General features: G+C 44.1%; 1 protein-coding gene and 1 long non-coding RNA gene across 8 annotated transcripts in view; one reads left to right on the forward strand and one right to left on the reverse strand.

Annotated features, from left to right (window-relative positions):
• Window positions 1-742: 742 nt before the first annotated feature.
• Window positions 743-20,641, reverse strand: part of RUNX1 (RUNX family transcription factor 1) — a 254,069-nt gene continuing 234,170 nt past the window's right edge. For 5 of the 6 annotated variants that reach the window (XM_072806880.1, XM_072806881.1, XM_072806878.1 and 2 more), the window contains 2 exons: window positions 12,316-12,477; window positions 743-5,828 (listed from right to left, as the gene is read on the reverse strand). In XM_072806880.1, coding sequence (XP_072662981.1) covers window positions 5,353-5,828; window positions 12,316-12,477 — 638 coding nt within the window. In that variant the 3' untranslated portion in view covers window positions 743-5,352. The remainder of the gene's footprint in view (window positions 5,829-12,315; window positions 12,478-20,641) is intronic. The other variant, XM_072806877.1, reaches the window with a different exon arrangement.
• Window positions 5,966-16,416, forward strand: LOC140621624 (uncharacterized). 2 transcript variants are annotated; one of them, XR_012021376.1, is made up of 3 exons: window positions 5,966-6,250; window positions 6,417-6,562; window positions 12,666-16,416. It is a non-coding gene; the product is annotated as an uncharacterized lncRNA (long non-coding RNA). The 2 variants fall into 2 exon arrangements; XR_012021377.1 differs by having other exon boundaries at window positions 5,966-6,122.

Consider the following 20,641-nt stretch of genomic DNA (forward strand, 5'->3'; position numbering starts at 1 on the left):
GGCAGTCTGGCTCCTGAGGGGACACTCAGCAGCCCCACTAGACTCCCTTTCTGAACACGTATAACCTGATCCTCCCGCGCATTTCCTGCCTCTGCTCATTAACCATTACTTCTCCAGTCAGTCATTTCTTTTGATCCCACATGCGCTGGTTCCTGACCTTCTTTGGGGCCACCCTGCCCACCATGGAAGACCATGAGAAGGCAGTGACAAGAACTGGGAAGGGAGGGTTATCTGGTGGCTCTTGGCCAGGAGGCAACTTGGTTCACACAGTCTTGAGACTGAAATACAAATAATGCTTTGCACAGTGGGGGTGGTGAGGGAGGAACTTGAAAAGAACTCCCCACTACAACTCAAGGCTGACTCCTACGATTTAAAGAAATGGAGACTGGGGATGGTGACCAATCTCCTGCTGAACAGACACCCTTTCTGCTCTGTGTTTGCAAATCCCGCGTCGTTCTTTTGAACTATCATTATTATTTTTTTATACAGACATTAAAGCATGCTTCACTGATCTCCATACCCAAAGAGGCAGCACCAGGGGCTAGGGGGTGGGCTGGGTTTTACCAAGGCCAGGCTGGCCTCAGAAGCCAGGGGATGCCAGGTGCACCAGGGGAGAAGGCACAAAGGTCAGCCTGAAGCCTGGCAAGCCCATGAAGAGCTCTCACGGTGTCCTCCTGTGTGTCGCAGTGGCTTCTTGGGCTGCCCAGCCCTTCCATCTCAGAAAAAGACACCACCAGTGTGATATGGTGTATGTACTTGCCAAACTGTTTATTTGCCATTCACTAGTGATAATATTGGATTTACAGAAGAAATTGTGGTACAAAGACAGTAAGGCTCCAGTGGTTCCTGGGCAGCAGCAGTCCAGCTGCCCTGCACAGGCTGGGCAAGGGGAAAGCTCCCGGCAGGGGCGGGGGAGCCGCTCTGACTCCGAGCAGGAGACCACACACGGCCGAGAGCCTGCTCTCCTGTGCTGTCTAGAAACACCTTGCAGAGGGGCTTCTGGGGCTGTTCTCTTATACCGTATCTGGTTTAAACCTCTAGATTGACAGTTCCCTTTCGGGAAGTATTCAATATGTCAGTACCAGGGAGAAAGAAAGCACACACAAATTTCCAGGATGCTTTGTGAACAGATCCAGTAACTGCTGCACAAATAGACACTAGGTGGGGCCTGTCCAAGGAGGACAGCAGTTCTCATTGTTACTTTTTCAATAGATGTGTTTTACTGTCATTTCAATTTGGAAGTTTATTTTTCCATTGATTTTTATACATCCAGAATAGCACAAATAACCAACAGGTTTTTTTTTTTTTTGCACATTCATTTCCCCTAGAACAAAAAGTGAACTTAAAAAAAATTGGAACCATGCTATTAGCTCTTTACAAAAGTGAATAAAAAGTAGCTCATTTTTAAGTCTAAAATAAACAAAGTAGAAAGAAGCATTTTTTTTTGTCTACAGTATTTAGCAAACATAAGAAAAAGTCCTTAGAAACACACACAAAAAATTGAAAAAAGTTATTACAGGTATTAACAATATTTTATAATGAAGCTTAAAATCTATTTACATACATAAATACAATTAACTTTGTTGATGCAACTCTTCTGGAAGGAAAAAAACTGCCAAATGATCAGCCTCATAAATACTGATCTGGCTAAAGGGAAGGAAAAAACTCCAAACAAACAAGACAAAAACCCCAAACGATTGTATACTGCAGGTAAACAAAAAGGTTTGTTCAGATGTAAAAAATGTTTTCTGTGATTATTTATAACTGATTTTTCGTGTATAAAAGACCCCAAACATGTTGTACTCCCAGAAAACAAAAGCCACCAAAACCAAAAAATCACCAGGACGGAATGTCCTAAAGGAAGCAGGTCTTTCAGGACAGAAGCCTGCAATCCTAAATTGCAGGACTTTTGAGTGAAACCATTCATTTCCTTTCCAATCAGAGCATTTCTGTTTATCTGCACAGAAATGCGAGGCAGCAGAAAGGCTGTCTATTAACTCACTGATTGTAATTTGTCCAGGAAGGCTTCTGTTGCTGCACTTGGACAGCAAGCAGATCCAAAATGGTTGGCAATGTCTCTGTTCTGCTGGAAGAAACCCACGACGAGCAGGAGAAAGGCTGACTCACCATGTTCCTTTATGTAAAGGGAGGGGAACTGTTGTTCTGGACAACAGTTGTAGCTCCTCGCTTCTGGACATTTGGTGTGAACTTAGGGGTGTGTGTGCTGTCTCCTTATATAAAGTGAGAGGATGGAGGAGTGAGAAGAGATTTGGCGGAGGGAGGGGAAGAGAAACAGAGGGAGATATTAGGGGTCCAGAGAAGGAAAGAAATATGTCATATAAGAAATATAAGTTATAGAAGAAATATAGTGAGTAAACCAAAAAGAATTAAAATACATGTCCATATTAAAATTATAAATAAAGGCATGAACAAGCAGTAGAAATGGCTTATTTAATCGTTCTTCTCTTGGACCAATGCTCCCAGATACATCCAGTTACATTATTGGCTTAAGGGTCTCCTTGATTAAAGGACCACCTTAATTTACCTGAAGGCAATGAATGCAATTTTTTGGGGGGTGGTGGTGGTGGTGGTGGTGGTAAGCATTAAGTGTGACGTGAGGCCTATCTCCAAAACAGCTAACGTTTGCTTTAGCTTTTTCTGGAACTATTAAGTACTACCTATGCTGGTGAGGGTTTATGAAACTGAATGGCCAAACCAGTAGGTCTACAACAAAGTGACACGCCCTCCTCATACACATGCCATTGAGAGTGGAGATTCACTGTGAAGTATTATCTGATCCCCTTCTAGGGCATTAGGCTGGTTTTGAGTTGGAGTATCTTCAGGTACCAGAAATGAACTGAAAAATAGAAAATTTTTTTCCTTCATTTTCCCCCAACATTTTGTCAGGTCAGATATGGCAACATGTGCTGAAAAGAACACTTAAGTTCGATTTGGGGTCAAGGGGCTAAAGGTCCTTCTCAGAAATAAAAAAAAAAATTTAAATTTGCTGACATTTAAGGGTAATTTTGCTGCAAAAATGTAACACAGAATAAAGCGTCAAATTGAATCGTGGAGAAAGAATCATGTCTAAAATGGAAATGAATATACGGAGTTTCTCCAGGATTCGTTTTAGCTCTTTTCTAGATAAGAATGACCTGACAACACAAACTGCTTTACTCTTTCTTACCAAAGTGCTACTGCATCTGTGTAAAACAAATAATCAATATATATATATAAGAAAACTCAAAAACAAGTTGTTTTTAAATAAGACCAGCTGTTTTGCTGCCTGCAGCCAAAGATCTTTCTAATTTGAATCCTTAAATTTATAAAATAAAAATCAAACACTGTTCTGAAGTCCTGCTTTCAAATACTCTTCAGAGTTGACCTGAAATAATTTCAACTAATTTAAGAGGTACATTAAATAACAACCAGATCATTTTGAGCACGCATATGTCAAAATCAGCAGTTAGTATTTACGAGTTGTACAACAACTGCATTCTGACCAAATTCTCCAATAAAAAAATAGTGCCATAAAATTTACAGTGACATTGGATACTTTTGAATTGTAGCCATGGGCAGCAGTGACATGAATCTTTCCTGTCATGCTGATGCACGGATAAAAGTGCACATACCCCATTAGGTAGGGTCTCAGCCTGGTGAGAGCAACGCAAAGATGGGTGGTGAACGAGCAGCATGGGATGGGGTCCGGCACAGGTGGGACAGTGCTTTCCCAGGTGACTCCATGAGGCACACAGAGGAAAACTATTCTGTTCGGGTCTGCTTCTGGGCCCACCCTACGAAAATTCAGCTGGAGACCTTCAGGCATCAAAGGCACCCAGTCTAGTTTCTTCCACTCCCAGCCTTGGGGGACAGCCACAAGTTTTGTTCTGCATCCATGAACAGGTACTGTATCAAATAGGAGTATTTTCTTGGAGCTAAAAAATCTGAACTCTGGATTCAGACGATCTCCTTACTACTCCAGGAGGGGGCAGTTAAGGAACCCATAAATCCATTCATTTGGTTTCCATGTGGATTCTGCTCTTCCACATAGCTTACTTTGGATTCATTTGTAACAAAGCATGTCTGAAATTATCAAGAGCCCGTGGAGGGAGCAAACCCCTAGGCAGAAAATAAATCCTCTCCAGAGGTGCAATCATTGGCATCTTCCTGAACCTCCTTGGAACCAGACTTGACCTTCTCTGTTTAAAGGGAGGGAGTCAGATAGGAGACCCTTGGTTGAGCTTGGCAAAAAATTCCATACTTCAGATCTTTCAAGTGACCCTCAGTATCTAAAAAGCGTATTAAAAACATTGCTGCGTTAGCTACCAACTCGTTTGATTAACATGAAAGGGAGTTTAATGTAAACAATATTTAGATAACCAAGTCATCACATTGCCCACCCCCTTTTTTTCCCCAGCCTTCTTCAATGTGATACATTGAACTTTGGCTACTACAAAAAAACAAAAAAAAACCAAAAAATGTAGTACTTGATATTTTTCTTCTTAATATAAGTACATTTAAATAATAAAAAAGTATCAACACATAAGTAAGTGTCTAAACATCAAGATACATAAATATCTAGGGATTCCTTGTGGGAATACAGTAGTTGAAAATGACCCAAAGCTGTAGCTGTTTCTCAAAAAAAAAAAGAAAAAAAAAAAAAAAAGAAAAGAAAAACAACAAAACAACCACACGAAAGTCCAAAAGAAAAAGTTAAATAAAACTTACAGAAAAAGGAATATTTCTTTCAATTGTCAAAGCAAGAAGGAAGCAAGCTCAAATATATATATATATATACACACATATATATGTATATATGTATATATCACCCCAAATGCAAATACGCATTTTGCAATTTATAAGGTGCTGGAAAAGAAAATTAAAAAATATGAAATTAGATACCAAACAGGAGGAGTTGCATTTCCCCGCCCCCACCCCACCCCATCCCACCCCAAATTCCACTCTTTGGAATAAACAACTTGGTTAAAAAGTGAAGTCAAGGGTATAAAATCTTTCTTTTATTCACAGCATCGCTAAATCAGAAGCATTCACAGTTTCCCTCTGGGAATCTTCCTGTTTTGCCTTAGGACGCGTCCGCGCTGGCGAAGCGGGCAGCCAGCCTCAGGTTGGGTCAGGTTCGGAGAAGGTGAGCCGTGGGCCCCGGGGGGGGGGCGCAGGGGGCGCAGGTGGGCCCCGGGGGGGGGGGCGCAGGTGGCGCAGGTGGGCCCCGGGGGGGGGCGCAGGTGGGCCGGGGGCGGGGCGAGACCCCAGCGCGCAGTCCCCGCCGTCCGAGGCCGTGGCGGCCGCCGGGGCTCCGGGGCTCCGGGGCTCCGGGGCTCCGGGGCCGGGCCCTCAGTAGGGCCGCCACACCGCCTCCTCGAGGCGCGCGGCGGGCGCCATGTTGGTGGGCGAGTTGCTGTGGCTGCCCTCGGCCTCCACCACGTCGCTCTGGTTCGGGAGGCTGGGGTTGAGCAGCGCCGAGCCCGTGGACGCGTTGGTGCAGGGCGGCAGGATGCGCGGCGGCGAGCGCTCGCCGCCCACCATGGAGAACTGGTAGGAGCCCGCCGAGGCGCCGTAGTACAGGTGGTAGGACGGCGAGCTGGCCTGGAACGGGCCGCCCTGCGCCTGCGACGAGCCGGGGTAGGGCGGCGGCAGGTACGTGTGGTAGCGCGTGGCCGAGCTCATGGCCGACATGCCGATGCCGATGCCCGACGTGACGGGCGTCGGGGAGTAGGTGAAGGCGCCGGGGTAGTGCATGCGAGGGTCTGAGATGGAGGGCAGCGCGGGGAACTGGCGCGGGTCGCCGAAGGCCGTCAGGTCGGGCGCTGCTGCAGGGGTGGGGGGCGGAGGGGGGACAGGTGAGAAAAGAGCGTGAGGCGGGAGCGAGCGAGGCCACGCCCCTCCCGCACGTGGCCCCGCCCACGGCCCCGCCCACGGGCGGGTTACCCAGAATGCCGCTGGCCCGGCCCGGAAGGGAGGCCGCCTACCCAGCATGCTAGGGGGCACCGGGGGGCTGTGGGGGCCTGCGGTCGCGTGAGGCGGTGTAGGCCGCAGGGCACACAGGGTTCTAGAATGCGGAGCACGGCGCCGTGACGCATAATAGATCCGTGGATACGACACGGGTAAGGTCGAGGCGATGCCGGGGTTGGCACACCCGGCTTCCGGTCGCCCCCGAGCTGAGAATGAGTTCCTTTAATACGTGGTTGAGAAAAGTGAAAAGAAGAAGAGTATTTGCTGACCTAGACAGACCGTGAGAGGCCCCTCTGAGTCTGGGGAACAAAGGGCTGTGGAAGGGTTGGCGGGTGAGGGCGTGAGGTAACTGGGTGACGGGCGCCGAAGGAGGGCACGTGATGGGGCGAGCCCCGGGTGTTCTACTCCATGTTGGCAAGGTGAATTTTTTTTTTTTTTTTTTTAAGATTTTATTTATTCGTGAGAGACACAGGCAGAGGGAGAAGCAGGCCCCATGCAGGGAGCCCGACGCGGGACTCGACCCCGGGTCTCCAGGATCACGCCCTGGGCCGAAGGCAGGTGCTAAACCGCTGAACCGCCCGGGCTGCCCAAGGTAAAGTGAATTTAAATAAAATGTCAAAAATCATTTTCCTGACGTGGAAAAGGTGAGATTCTCCTTATCAGTGGCTGTTGGTGGAGTTTCGTTGGAATGAGCCTCACTCGTTGTGTTAGGTGCCAGGGTCGCTGGTCTGGAGCCACCGCCGCAGTTGGGGGGGAGTAGACCTGACACAGGGCGACCACAGGCCAACCCTATAGGACCCGGAAAGGCTGAGGGATTTAGTGCCTGGCCCTTCACAGGAAAGTGTTTGCCAGCCCTCTGTGATCAACATAGTAATGTGCCAATATGGATAGAAATGTAAACTGATATTAATATAGTTATAACGTGTAAATCATAAAAGTATATGATATTAATGTAATGGATGCATCAGTAGATTAATACTAATAGAATATATCACATGTAACATGATTCTGTGTTACAGTGTTTGTTTTTTTTTTTTTAAAGATTTTATTTATTCATGAGAGACAGAGAAAGCAAGAGAGAGAGAGAGAGAGAGACATAGAGGGAGAAGCAGGCTCCATGCAGGGAGCCCGATGCAGGAGTCAATCCTGGGACTCTGGGATCACGCCCTGGGCTGAAGGCAGGTTTTAAACCGCTGAGCCGCCCAGGGATCCCCTGTGTTATAGTGTTAATGTATAAAACACCGTACTACATTATACATAGTATTTAGGTTGAATCATAGGAAACTGCTGTTTCTGTAGATCTCAGATAATTAAGAATTGGCAATTTCTGGGGATGCCTGGGTGGCTCGGTGGTTGAGTGTCTGCCTTTAGCTCAGGGCATGACCCCGGGGGTCCTGGGATGGAGTCCCACATTGCGCTCCCCACAGGGAGCCTGCTTTTCCCTCTGCCTGTGTCTCTGCCTCTCTGTGTCTGATGTGAATAAATAAATAAAATCTTAAAAAAACAAAAAAAAATGAGTGGGAAATATCAGAAAGGGAGACAGAACATGAAAGACTTCTAACTCTGGGAAACGAACTAGGGGTGGTGGAAGGGGGGAGAAGGGCGGGGGGTGGGGGTGACTGGGTGGCGGGCACTGACAGGGGCACTTGACAGGATGAGCACTGGGTGTAATTCTATATGTTGGCACATTGAACACCAATAAAAAATAAATTTATAAAAAAAACAAAAAACAAAAAAAACCTGGCAATTTCTTATGATTCCACCTAATGCATGCATGTAGTAGTGACCCTGTGAATGTCAATGACTATCAACACCACTCTTCCTCCCCCATGTGTACCTTTAGACTGCTTCCACATTTTTAGAAAAATATAGCCCCAGTTTCACCTGGTATTCTCTCACACGTGGTTCACTGATTTGTTAACACAAATGGCCTCAGGGCTTTGATTTATCTACTCCATTTTTGCACATGTTGAAGTTGCATCAGGAATGGCAGAGCTTTGTCTAGAAAACTCATTTTGTTAGGATTGTGCATTTATGGTTTCCAAAACTGGCTTTGGCCTTCATTGCATCCTTCTGCATTTTTCTTACCCATAGGCTGCCCTTGGGAACCACTAGCGGGTTTGGGTACCTAGGAAGTGCTCCCTGCGTCCTGTAGATTGGTTTCTCAGCAGTGACACTATTGACATTTTGGGCCAGATAGTAATTTGTTGGAACAGTGGGGGGCTGTCCTGTGCGTTGTAGGTTGTTTGGCAACATCCTCGGCCTCTGCCCACCAAATGTCAGTAGTGGCCCCACACCCCACATTGTGACAGCTAACAATATCTCCAGACACTGCCAAATGTTCTGGGGGTAGGGAGTGGGGGGGCCCAATCCCCCTGCGCCCCACTGAGAACCACCACTGTAGATGTAGGATGTTGTCCTGGGGGGGAGGGGGGAGTAACTGTTCCTCAGAATTATTCATTAAATGACTGGGCCAGGACCATAGTCTTTACAACAGCAAACCCCAAAGACAGCAGAGGCAAGAATTAAATGTTTTACAATTTGTAAGCTCTCAAATCAACATACAAAATAACTCCGAAGCTCAGGATGGCATGTGGTCTGTGTCCTTTTGTGTTCAGGCCCATAGAGAGGCTTGACAGAGCCAAGAGTTTGCTCTGAAAGGAAAGCTACCAGGGTGGATTAATCTGTTTTTGGAAGGCATCCGGGGTTGATCAACTTCCTCATATTTCAAGCCTATTATTCCAGCAGGGAGAGCTAGTGTTCTCATTCTCTTGCTGCCTGTCTCTCTCTCTCATTCTCTCTCTCTCCCCCCCCTTCCTCCTTCCCTCCCTCCCATTCTCTCTCTCTTCCTCCCCCCCCCCCCCCCCCCCCTCTCTTCTTCCCTTTCCTCTCCAAACTCTTCTATAAATTTGGGGTGAATGTGATGAGGAGGTATATACTCCTCATCAGAGAGGTAATTAAAGTTTATAGAAACAACCAAAGTCTGCAGCCAATCTCTCTGCTAATGAGGAAACCAGGAGTCTGACTTTCAAACAAACATTCCTGTTAATCGTTTCAAAGCCAGGCAGACATGTGGGCAGGGAAAACGTTGTAAACTGACAGTGGTTCTAGGGCTGCCCTTCCACGGCCACGCTCTAGCTCGTCCTCAAGCCAGGCCGCACCTCATTCCACACGGTGTGTCCCTGCCCGCTTACTGGGGCGGTCTGTGAGCAAGCTCTGTGTCACTTGTTTTTGCTCACACAGAGAGCTGTGACAGGAAGCTTGACTCCATTTTTCCAGCTAGATTTCTATAGTCAAGGGAAAAGCCGAGGTAGGAGGACGAGCATTAGGCAAATACAATCAATTTGTTGGCATCTGATGCAATACTCTGCACACAAATTAATGACTCCGCCCATGATTCCTCTTGCTTCACTTGCCCTGAGACAAAAAGGTGAATCCACTGGAAAATGAATGAAAGGTCACCCTGTTTCATGGTGATGTCTGGACATGCTCTCCAGTCTGTTCCAGCTACTACGTGGTAATGTGGTGATGGCACCAAGTTACCGTAATCCCGAGCGAGTCCGCGGCTGGTCACGGACATAAGTAATGGAATGATGTTATGGTCTCAGCTGTCAGGGGAAAATAGTTCTTTCACTTGTGGGCAGGATATCTGAAAGATCTCCAATACTGCTCGTGATGCTCCTATCTACATGGTACCAGTGCCAGTCGACGCAAGACTATCCGTTTGGTCAAAATAGTTTTCCTACACGTTTTGATAATAAAAGGGCTTCAGCCCTCTAGATATGTTCCAATTCAAATGATCTATTCACATATATTTGTTTCCATTTTTATGTCCAGTCCGACATTTCCTACCAAGCCCCACTGTCATGCACCATTCACCCCACCTGTCTATAGCCCATTTGTCCCTTTGGCTGGGCCCGGGGCCCCCTTACTCAATAGCGTGTGGGGGTGGAGACCCCCGATGTTCAGGGAGCTTTTAAAGGGTAGGAAATCTAGGGATTAGGAGGTTCAGGTATTTTAGTTGGAAATGTTTCCCCACTGATGGGGCTAAATATTTGCCATGACAGCTCAAGTGTTCGTTCTGCAGCTTGACATGGATGAAAGCTGTCCTACCTCAGCCCCTCCCACTGGCCCCCAAAGGATTAAACAGCCTGAGCAGATAATGGCTGCCTTAAAAGGATCTTTTGCATGACTCAGATTAATGCATGCTGTCTGTCGCCCAGGTTGGCAGCTAAACATTAATTTTTTTTTTAAAGAAAAAAAATAAAGGAAAACCTCCAGATGACATGTCTTTTCAGACAAGGTGTGGAGACTGTCTGCAAAGGAAAGAGAAAGAGACAGAGTGCAAGTCCCCCGTGCAGAAGGAAGTCCAGGTGGGGCTGGGGGCTGGGGTGTGGGCCAGAACACAGAGCTCTGGGGCGGGATTAAAAGGAAAAGCAGACGCAGAGCAGTGTCAGGTTCTCAAAGCTGGCAGCCGGGCAGCCACTTCTCTTTTATGTGTCGCAACCCCCTACTACCCCCAGGCATATGACAACGCTTCTCAGGCCCGCACTCCGGGCTTGATTTCTCAGAGGGAGATCTGCCAAGTGGAAGAGCAGTCTCCCATGCCTTTCTCTGCCACTGGGGAAAGCTCATCTGGAATTCTCTCTGGCCCTCCCTCCAAGACAAGGGAGGATCATTTTTGGGTGCTGAAATGGGACGTGACTTTTGTGTACTTTACACCCTCAATGCCACAAAATGTCCTTCCTTACTCCTTGGGTAATTGAGGTCCTGGTTGTTCATAAGTGTAACAGAACATGGGAGACTTGGGAGTGCACGTGACTGATTCCTTTAAAAAAAAAAAAAGGAGTTGCCCTCACATCTGAACACTGGTCAGTTGGAGCAGCTGCCCCCCTAGAGCTCTGGAAAGTATAAGGTGCGTATCTTGGGTGCTGACCAAATTAAAAGTCTTACGTAATAAATTCCAAGGGACCCACAGTAGGCACATAACCAAGGAAAACAGTAATTGTTTTAGAGGCAGCGAGCAAAGCAGTGCCACGGAGAAGAATCAATAAAAGTTGACAAGTGCCTTTGGAATCAATATGGTCCTGAGGAAACAGAATTTCTGAAACAACACACTGGACAGACGTCATAATCCTTATGCAACTTCCTCAACTCTGCAGCCCAGCAGGTGCCCTGGAAATGTTGGCATTAATACAAAAAGTGGGCAACTCAGTTATCTTTCCCATTTTACTATACAGTGCCTAAGAATACTCAAAGGTGGTGGTTCTCGACTGGGGGGCAGGTTTGGCCCTCTGGATATTTGGCAATGTCTGGAGACATTTTTTGGTTGTCTTGATGTGGAGGAGGGGGCCTCTTGCCACATCTAGAGGCCAGAGGTGCTGCTGAGTACCCCACAGTGCACAGGACAGCCCCCCAAAACAAAGAATTCTCTGGCCCCAGATGCCAGTGGTGCTGCTGGTGAGAAGCTCTGGGAAGAGGCCAAAGCATTGAGTGAAATCTCAAGTAATCACAACTATTTGGAAAACACCACATTATACAACATTTAGAATGGCAGACGTGACACCTCTGCCCTTTTGCCTGCCCCCTAATCTACTATAATCTGATCTCAAGAGCTGCAAAGCAAAAACAACCACCCTCCTCCCTACACATAACGAAGTGTGTGTCTGCAGGCTTCATAATGCTGAAGTTCTCTGAAGTATTTTCACAGTTTGGTCCAGCTCCAATTTCAAAGCTCCAAACAGGGAGTTTCTCCTTTTGCTTTCAACAAAGAAAATTTTCTCTAACTCCAATTCCCTGCCCACAAGCATAGGTGAGTGCCAAGCCCAAAGGTCTCATAGGTTAAATGACTAATATTTAATGAGCTCGTATTAACAACAATTATGCTAACCACGACACCCGAGCTTTCCATTCTGTTCCTCTAATCTGGTATGAACAGCTCTTAGTTCGAAATGTCTCTTTTTGGGGTGTAGCCGCTTCCCATTCCATAGGTACGCCAGGGTTTTGTTCACATGACCTGTGAATGCTCGCCACCATCAGATGGGACAGCCCCATCTGAGTTAGAAGCTGATTACTTTGGCCTGCTATGTTATAAACACTCCAGCTGTTGCCTTTGTCTGCCACATGTGAGCAGCCCCCAGATGCCCAAAGAATCCACGTCTGCCTTCACATTCATAATCCCTGTCTCTAGGTGTCAGGAAAAATCAGTGAATGGGCACGGGCCTTAGACAACCTTGTCTTTAAACCGGTTTTTACCCCCCAAAATGACCAACCCCTTTACGCATCTCCAGTCTCTCGAACCTTCCACTCTAGCTTGACTTCAAAGGGTGGGTTCAAGCAGCTTACTTGTGAGTCGACTGGAAAGCTCTGCAGAGAGGGTTGTCATGCCGCTGGCCCGTCCAGGTGAGATGGGTGTTGCTGGGTGTACGGAAGGGGAGGCGATTGATCCCAGGTACTGGTAGGATTGATCATAGGACCATGGTGGGGATGGCTGGATCTGCCTTGTGTCTGCAGAGAATCAGACAGGTCAGTCATATGTAGAGTGGGGTGGGATTTAAGAAAAAAAAAAAAGTCTTTTAATTAAAAGCTGATCCTCTTTGTTTAAATATATTATACGTGCCTGTGGCCTGTTGACCAGTGTTTAGTCAGTCCAAGTATTTGCTTTTGTTTGATGATTTCCATCCCCTTCTCCACAGATACTGAAATATAGTCTACGTGGGATTCTTGAATATTTTCCTCTCATAACTGTTCCTTCCAAAGATCCGATTTAATCATGCTAATAGTGATGGGGTGAAGTTGAATATGCTTTCCAGGTAGAAGTGTTAACGTTACCTATTGAACTATAGCACGTATCAACTGCCCAGACAGTTTCAGCTTTACCAAGAGACAATTCTCATCCTCAGAAACATTTTATAAACTCAGGTGGATCATCTATCCATCTGTACTCAGTAAGCAAGAAAGAACACAGAGGTTTGGTTTTGTTTGTTTGTTTGTTTGTTTTGGTACCTTTGGCAAAAATACCCCAAGGGCTTTTAAATATCATCTATTTAGGTGAATCCCCTCCCAAGGAATTTAGAAAAGAAGATCTGACTAAGAGGCTGGTGATGAGGTCTGAGGACTAGTTCACAAGCGCAGCAGTAGAGAGCTGGCTCTACCAACCCAGACTGACAGGTGTCCCGCACCTTTTCAAGACCTCACGTCTGCAACGTTTAAAGGGCAGAATGTTGAGCAAGTATTTTATAGATGGCCATTAAATGAGGACTGGGAGAGAGAAGAGACAAAACTCTGACTTCAGAAGATTTAGGTAAAAAGGATTTTGTGAATTTGACTGCAGCATTCATAGGAGTCTTTGTTTTCAAAAGCATCACACTGCAGATGAAAAGGAGAAGAAGAAACCAAACAAACCCTCTGATCCTAGGCAATATGTGTAAGAAAAGTTAAATGGAACACAGTCTCACCACAAGTAGCCTTCCATTTCTTTAGGGCTAAACACTGATTTTTCTCTTTGGGTCCCACCTTCTCTGTGGACCACTAAGGTGACAGCAAACTACGCTGGCTCCCAGAGTTCTTCACAGCCAGGGCTGCATGCACCTGGGGGTGAATCTAGAAAGAGCAATGTTCCTCAGGAAAATACTGGATGCAGGCTGTGTATGTGCCAGGACATAAAGAAGTGAGTTATTCTTGTTATAAAATATTCAGTTCTAGTTCCTCCAGGGGCTTTTCATTTCCAGCAGTTCAAGTTTGCTGTTTCTATCTGTTTGAAGCCATCAGAGTGAATGGATAACCGAATTGGGTTTGATGATCCAGGTCTTCCTTCCCTCTTTTTCTGCCTGCCCCTCCCCACTTTCCCTCATATGGATCGATTTCTTTCTTTTCTCTTCTTTAAAATAACTCTGTTTTTAAGTTGGAAAAATCTGGACAAATATTTTAACTTAGAATCTCTGAAATCTAATATTAAAGAAAGGTCCTTGTTCCATTCTATATTTTGGAGATTTTGAACAGAAGGCAAAGCATAAGAGAGCTGGTCCATTCTAAACTCAGTGGAAATGAATGATCAACTACAGTCAAAGATCCTGCACAGCCTCACCAGTGATAATGTTTCCAATAATCGAAAGCAAGGAGCAATAGCTGATTGTTCAATTTTGCTCCAAGTGAAAAATAAACTACAGGCTCAGATATTTTTGTAAGACATGCATATATCCTAGATATACACATTTGCTAGGTGAATATATAGTAGTCAAATATTTTAATCATTTAAGAAGCAAACAAAAGAGGTTTTATAATTGTCATAAAGCCCTCTGGGGTGTGAATTGCGGTTCAGTAATTCATGGCTCGCTGTGTAGACAGCCCAGCACCCCTAACCCTGTGTCTAAAACCACAGTAAGCATAAAGTATTATGCCATGATTCATGCTCTGTCATGTTTTACTGTAGTGAAAAAGTTGTGCTAGGCTTTTCTAAACTCATAATTAAACCATGCAAACGTTGCATAATGTTTCACAGCCTTTTAAAAATATGCTTTGGTAAAATGATCTTTATGATTAAAGTCCAAGTTCTGTGATTGTTTTTTTTTTTTTTTTTAACACAGGGTTTTATATTCAACATTCTTGCTTCACATCACAACTTAGCTTTCCAGTGTTAGGGGAGGGATAGCACTAAAAACCCCAAAGACCCCTGTGTGATCAGTTTTCATTCATGTGACGGTAGTTGAGCTGCCTTTGGATTCATTGCCAGTGGTGGGCCAGAAGGTGGTGATGGCGAGCTTCTCATGTCTGGTTTTTGGGTGTTTTCTAATTCTGCGTATATTATTGATAAAAAACCAAAGCACAAAATAAAACAAAAAACTGGGGCCAATGATACGGTGTATGCTGAGTTTACTGTTCAGTTACCATTCTTGCTCTGATGGGGCCAACGCGAACACACGAAGGCAGCTATGGAAATGGCAGTGCTGTGGGCCACCCCAAGCACTGGACTGAGAGGCAGAAGTGGCCTCTATGCTTGTCTTTGCGGTGAGCCTGGACCACTTGTTTATACATCCTCATTCTCATCTCTGAAAAGACATGATCTCCAAGCCCCTTCCAACAGTGCAGGATTCTAATTCGAATTGGTTCTATACAGTGCAGGATTCTAATTCGAATCGGTTCTATACAGTGTTTCTCGGCTTAATTTGTATGCTAATCAGATTTAAGAAAGCTTCAGGTGGAAGTATGGGGTGAAGAATGGTCCTTGTAACAATAAGTATACCGATTTCTGGGAAGAAGAAGTAGGCAAGGATAAGACGGGAGATATCCAGAAAAGAAGCCATAGGCTGAGAAGAGAACCACTGTCTGTCATTCTCCAGAGAGTAGGGCTACTTGTTCTTGATGGAAGTGCCTCTGGTAAGTCAGTCCATCAAAAAGAACAAAAAGTTTATTGAAATTTTAGTATGTGCCACGCATGTGCCAACTTAGCTAGGAATAGCCTTATGAATAAGACCAATGTAGTCCCTGCCCCATTGGAGCTTCTAGTCTGATATCAATGAAGATCCTGGGAGTAGATGATGCTTGGAAAAGTTTCTTCGTATTGCACTGATCATCATGCTGAGGGTTCCTACCTTTATTCATTTATTCACATTAATAAGTTCATCCATTCATTCATAGGCTCACGAAGTTATTCACATCCTCCTTCATTCCTGTTGCCAAAGAGCATTTTTGTTTTACTAGGGTCACTGTTTTGGGGACTCAGTAGTGAATGGATTATAGTCTTTGCCTTTAGGGTACAGCGAGTGGGGGACCTGTATTCAGGTGAACTGATGGATTATCCGCCTAACCTGGACTTGCAGACAGTTGTTCCCACATTAGAGATAATCCTAATGGCATTTATTATACTTCCGTTCTGCCTCTGCAAGGAGCAAACTTAGGGAAAGCACTTCATTCTGAACTCTTCCTTTACCCTGAGTAAGTCACTTATTTTCTCTGATTCATAGTTTTCCTACTTCAAATGGTAGTAGTGAAGAGTAAGTGAGATAAGCTATATGTAAAGCAAGTAATACAGTTTTTGCCCATAATAAATGCTCAATAAGTCTGACTAATTTTTATGATTATATTATTAAGAAGAAAAATAAATCCATGCCAAGGGATTTATCTGATATTTATTGGTAAGGCCACACACACCTGCTCCAGGGTGAGGCTCAGGTAATACCACGCTGTTCACTGATAAAGGGCTTGATGGCTGTTCTTCAGCATTAGAGGGGAACTGGGCTCAGGAGATTAAGTGGTAAAGGGCAAGAAAACTGGAGATTTCAGGTAAGGATAGAGGAGGCAAGGATCCAGTCTCAACCAGTTCACATTTCTATTAAGAAAAGGACTGGATCAGAAAATTTAAATTTGAGCCTTTCTGCGTCCTGTTTTTTTTTCAGGGTACATAATGGTTTTTTTTTTTGCGTGTGTGGGTTTTTTTTTTTTTTTGTGTGTGTGTATTTTTTTTTTAAAGATTTTATTTATTTATTCATGAGAGACACAGAGAGACAGAGAGACAGAGAGAGGCAGACACAGGCAGAGGGAGAAGCAGGCTCCATGCAGGGAGCCCGATGTGGGACTCGATCCTGGGACTCCAGGATCACGCCCTGGGCTGACGGCAGGCGCTAAACCGTTGAGCCACCCAGGGATCCCCCATAATGTTTTGATGCAGCCACTTTACTGAAGTCATTTTGTGATGGATTATTTTCAGCATTCTGATCATCCAAAAAAATAGGTAAAACAGAGATCCCTCTCCCTTCCATTTGAAACAAGGTCTGAGAAGGGGGAAGTTGGGGATAAGGTGGAGCGGAGGCTAGTGGTGAACTTAGAGGCATCCATGGCATACATCACTAAACGAGAAAGTAGAATGCCTTCACTTTTTGATGCAGCATTATCAAAAAGTCTCCAGAGTGAAAAATGGCCCTGCCATTTGCAGCTCTGAAATGCGAAAAGCTTGGGGGTCACCACTCTCATCTTTACAAGAAAAAAGCTGAGCAAACTGATAATCCATGACTCTTCTTAGATCTATTAGAGAATTGAGACTGTAGGCAAACCGCCATCCTGAAGTCTTGAGAGGCAGGTAAATACAGAAAATCACATGGAGGTCTATGTACCAGGAGCAGAAGCTGCTGGAGCCATAAACTGGTCAGAACACTTAACTGGTAATTTTGATAAACTGTTGGAGACTGAGTTTAGACTACTGTGAGAATAAGAAACTTCTAGGGGGCTGCAATCTTGTGGGTGTGTACGGGGATTGGGGTGGGGACATTTTCATGAGATTGGCATCAGGAACTCCTCCAAGTTTTCATGAGATCCAGTATAATAATAGTGGGTTATGGCTGAAAGAGACTATTTAGGGAAGAGTTCTTAGGGAAGTCCAAAGACAACAAGAGAGACAAAAACAAGGGCATTAGAGGAATTTGAAGCCTCTGGCGTCTACAGCTATAGTAAACATGAAACACAGCTCAACTCCTAGCTAGATGAACATAAAATATCACACTGAAGGCCTATTTCTTTTCATTCCCATCATCTGATACATACTATCCAGCTTTATTTTTTTAAGATTTATTTATTTATTTGCGAGATAGAGATATTGGGAGCATGAGAGCAGGGGGAGGGACTGAGAGGGAGGGAGAGAGAATCCTTAAGCAGACTCAGTGCTCAGCATGGAGCCCAACTTGGGGCTCAATCCCTGAGATCTTGAACTGAGTCAAAACCACGAACTGGATGCTTAACCAACTGAACTACCCAGGTACCCCTCAGGTCCAGCTTTCAAATTGGAAATGAAAAGGCATTCCAAAAGTAAGAAAAGCAGTCTGAAGAGATACAACAAACAGCAGAACCAGACTCAGACATGACATAGATTTTGGAGTTACCAGACAGGGAATTTAATTATGATTAATATGTCAAGGGCTCTAATGGATAAAGGAGACAGCAATGCATGAACAGATGGGTGATGTAAGTAGGGAGATGGAAACTCTCAGAAACAAAAGGAAATTCTAGAAATGAAAAACACTGTAACAGAAATGAGAAATGCCTTCAATGGGCTAAACAACAACAGACTGGATATGGCTGAGGAAAGAATCAGCTTTAATAGAACTTCCCAAACCAAAAGGTAAAGAGAAGAAAGAGAAAACAAAGCAAACAAAAAGCAAAACCCAAAACATAACATCCATGAACTCTGGGACAATTTCAAAAGGTATTAACATATACATAGTAGAAATATCAGAAGGAAAAAGAAAACAGAGTAGAAGAAATATTTGAAGTATTAATGGCCAATAATTTTCCAAAATTAATGACAAACCGCAAACCGCAGATCCAAGAAGCTCAGAGAACACCAAGGAAGGTAAATACAAATAATCTATAGAAACACCTTATCTAGGGAGCAACAAGGATAAGAATTACTTCCAACTTCTCTTCACAAACCAAGCAAAAAGAGTGTCGTAAATATTTCAAGTGTTTAAAGAAAAAAAGCCACCAGCTTATAAATCTATATTCTACAAAATTACACCTCAACAGTGAAGGAGAAATAAAGACATCATCTGACAAACAAAAACTGAAGTAATTTATCCAGTAGAGCTGACATGCAAGAAATGTTAAAAGGAGTTCTTCAAGGGAAAGGAAAATATAAGACAGGAAATTAAATTGACACAAAGAAAGGAGGAGCTTTAGAGAAAGAATAAGAAAAGGTAAAATAAAGTCTTATTTTTCCTACTCTTAGTTGATCCAAAATATAACTGTGTTTAAAAAGATAATAGAGGGAATAATGTATTGGGTGAACACAGTGTATGGGTAAATGAGATGAATGGGAGTAATGACAGAATGGGAAGGAAGAAGTGGTGTAGTCTTACTTAATGGTGACTTAGATTCATTATACATATATTTTGCAAACTCTAGGGAAAACACTAAAAACATTTTTTAAAGAGGTATAATTGATAGTCTAAGAGATAAAACAGAATCATATAAAATGCTCCATTAAACTGGAGAAAAGAGAAAAAAGAACAAGTAAGCAAATATAAAACAGTTACAAACATGGTAGCTATGAATGCAACCATACCAATAATCACTTTAAGTATGAATGTTCTAAAAGCACCCATTAAAAGACAGGGATTGTCAGAGTGAATTAATCTCCAGGCCCATCTGTATGTTGTCTACAGGGAACCTACTTGAAATATAAAGACTTCAGGTGAAAGTAAAGAGATGCAGAAAGACCATGCTAACACTAACCAAAAGAAAGGCAGAGTAGCTATATTAATTTAATACGAAACTGGGACGCCTGGGGGGCTCAGTGGTTGAGCATCTGCCTTCGGCTCAGGGTGTGATCCCAGGGTCCTGGGATCGAGTCCCTCATTGGGCTCCCCTTGAGGAGCCTGCTTCTCCCTCTGCCTATGCCTGTCTCTCTGTGTCTCTCATGAATAAATAAATAAAATCCTAAAAAAAAAAACCTAATACAAAACAATTCAGAAGAAGGAAAAATTTCAGAGATCAAGAGGGGAAGTACATGATGATGAGAGTTCTCTTAAGAAGATGTAACAATCTTTAACATGTATGCACTTAACAACATGTCAAAAAACGTGGCAAAAACTAACTTAGAACTACAAGAAGAAATAGAAAAATACACTTAGTTGAAGGCGTCAATGTCCCTCTTTCAGTAATTGATACACATCAAGCAGGCTGAAAATTAGGGTGTTTTGACCTACACAGTACTACCAACAAACTTGATGTAATTAACATTTATAGAAGATTCCATTTAACAACAGCAGAATACACTTTCTTCTCAAGCTCACAAGGAACATCCATCCAGACAGTACACATTCTGGGCCATTAAATACCCCTTAACAAATTGGAAAGACCAGAAATCATATAAAGTATATTCTCAGACCATATGGATTAATAAAAATTAAAAACAAAACAAAAACCAAACAAACAAAGTTAGCTAGAACAAATATTTGGAGCATCAACAACACACCTCTAAGTAACCCATGGGTCAGATAAGAAGTCTCAAGGGAAATTAAAAGGCATTTTGAGCTAAGTGAAAATCCAACTTACCAGGAGTTCTGGAACGTAGCAAAAGCAGTGCTTAGAGGGAAATGTATAGCATTGAATGCATATATTAGAAAAGAAGAACGATCAAGAGTCAATAGTCAAAGCTTCTAGCTTAGGAAAGTGGAGGAAAAACAGCAAAATGAACCAAAAGCAAGCAGAAGAAAGGAAATAATAAATAGTAAAGAAGAAATCAACGAAATAGAAAGTAACAGAGAAGGTGTCGCACAAGAAAGTGACAAAGTAAATCAACAAAACCAAAAAGCTGTTCTTTGAAAAGTTTAAAACATCCTCCTTTGGCGTCAGGCCCCAGCCAGGCCACCCAGGAGAGCCTGGCCAGAGACCCCTCTACCTCTGGCCATCTGCCTCTCTGGGGTCTTTAACGCCCACCCCCAAACCTGGATTCCCAGCAGCACCACCTGAGCTGAGGCATCCTGTCCCGGGCCGGGACCAGGAGGAGGCTGGCGGCTCCGTGGCGTGGCTGTTATAGTTAGAAGGCCCTTTCTTTGGCTATTCAGCTGATATCTTTAAAAGATGCGACCTTTTGGTAACCTTTCAGAGCCATTTAAAAACAGAGACCAGACAGTTATGTATGTCACGGGGCCCCAGCGTCTATTTTTAAAAGAGCCAAACC

Source organism: Canis lupus, chromosome 30 (genome assembly GCF_048164855.1).
Source record: "Canis lupus baileyi chromosome 30, mCanLup2.hap1, whole genome shotgun sequence".
NCBI lineage: Eukaryota > Metazoa > Chordata > Mammalia > Carnivora > Canidae > Canis > Canis lupus.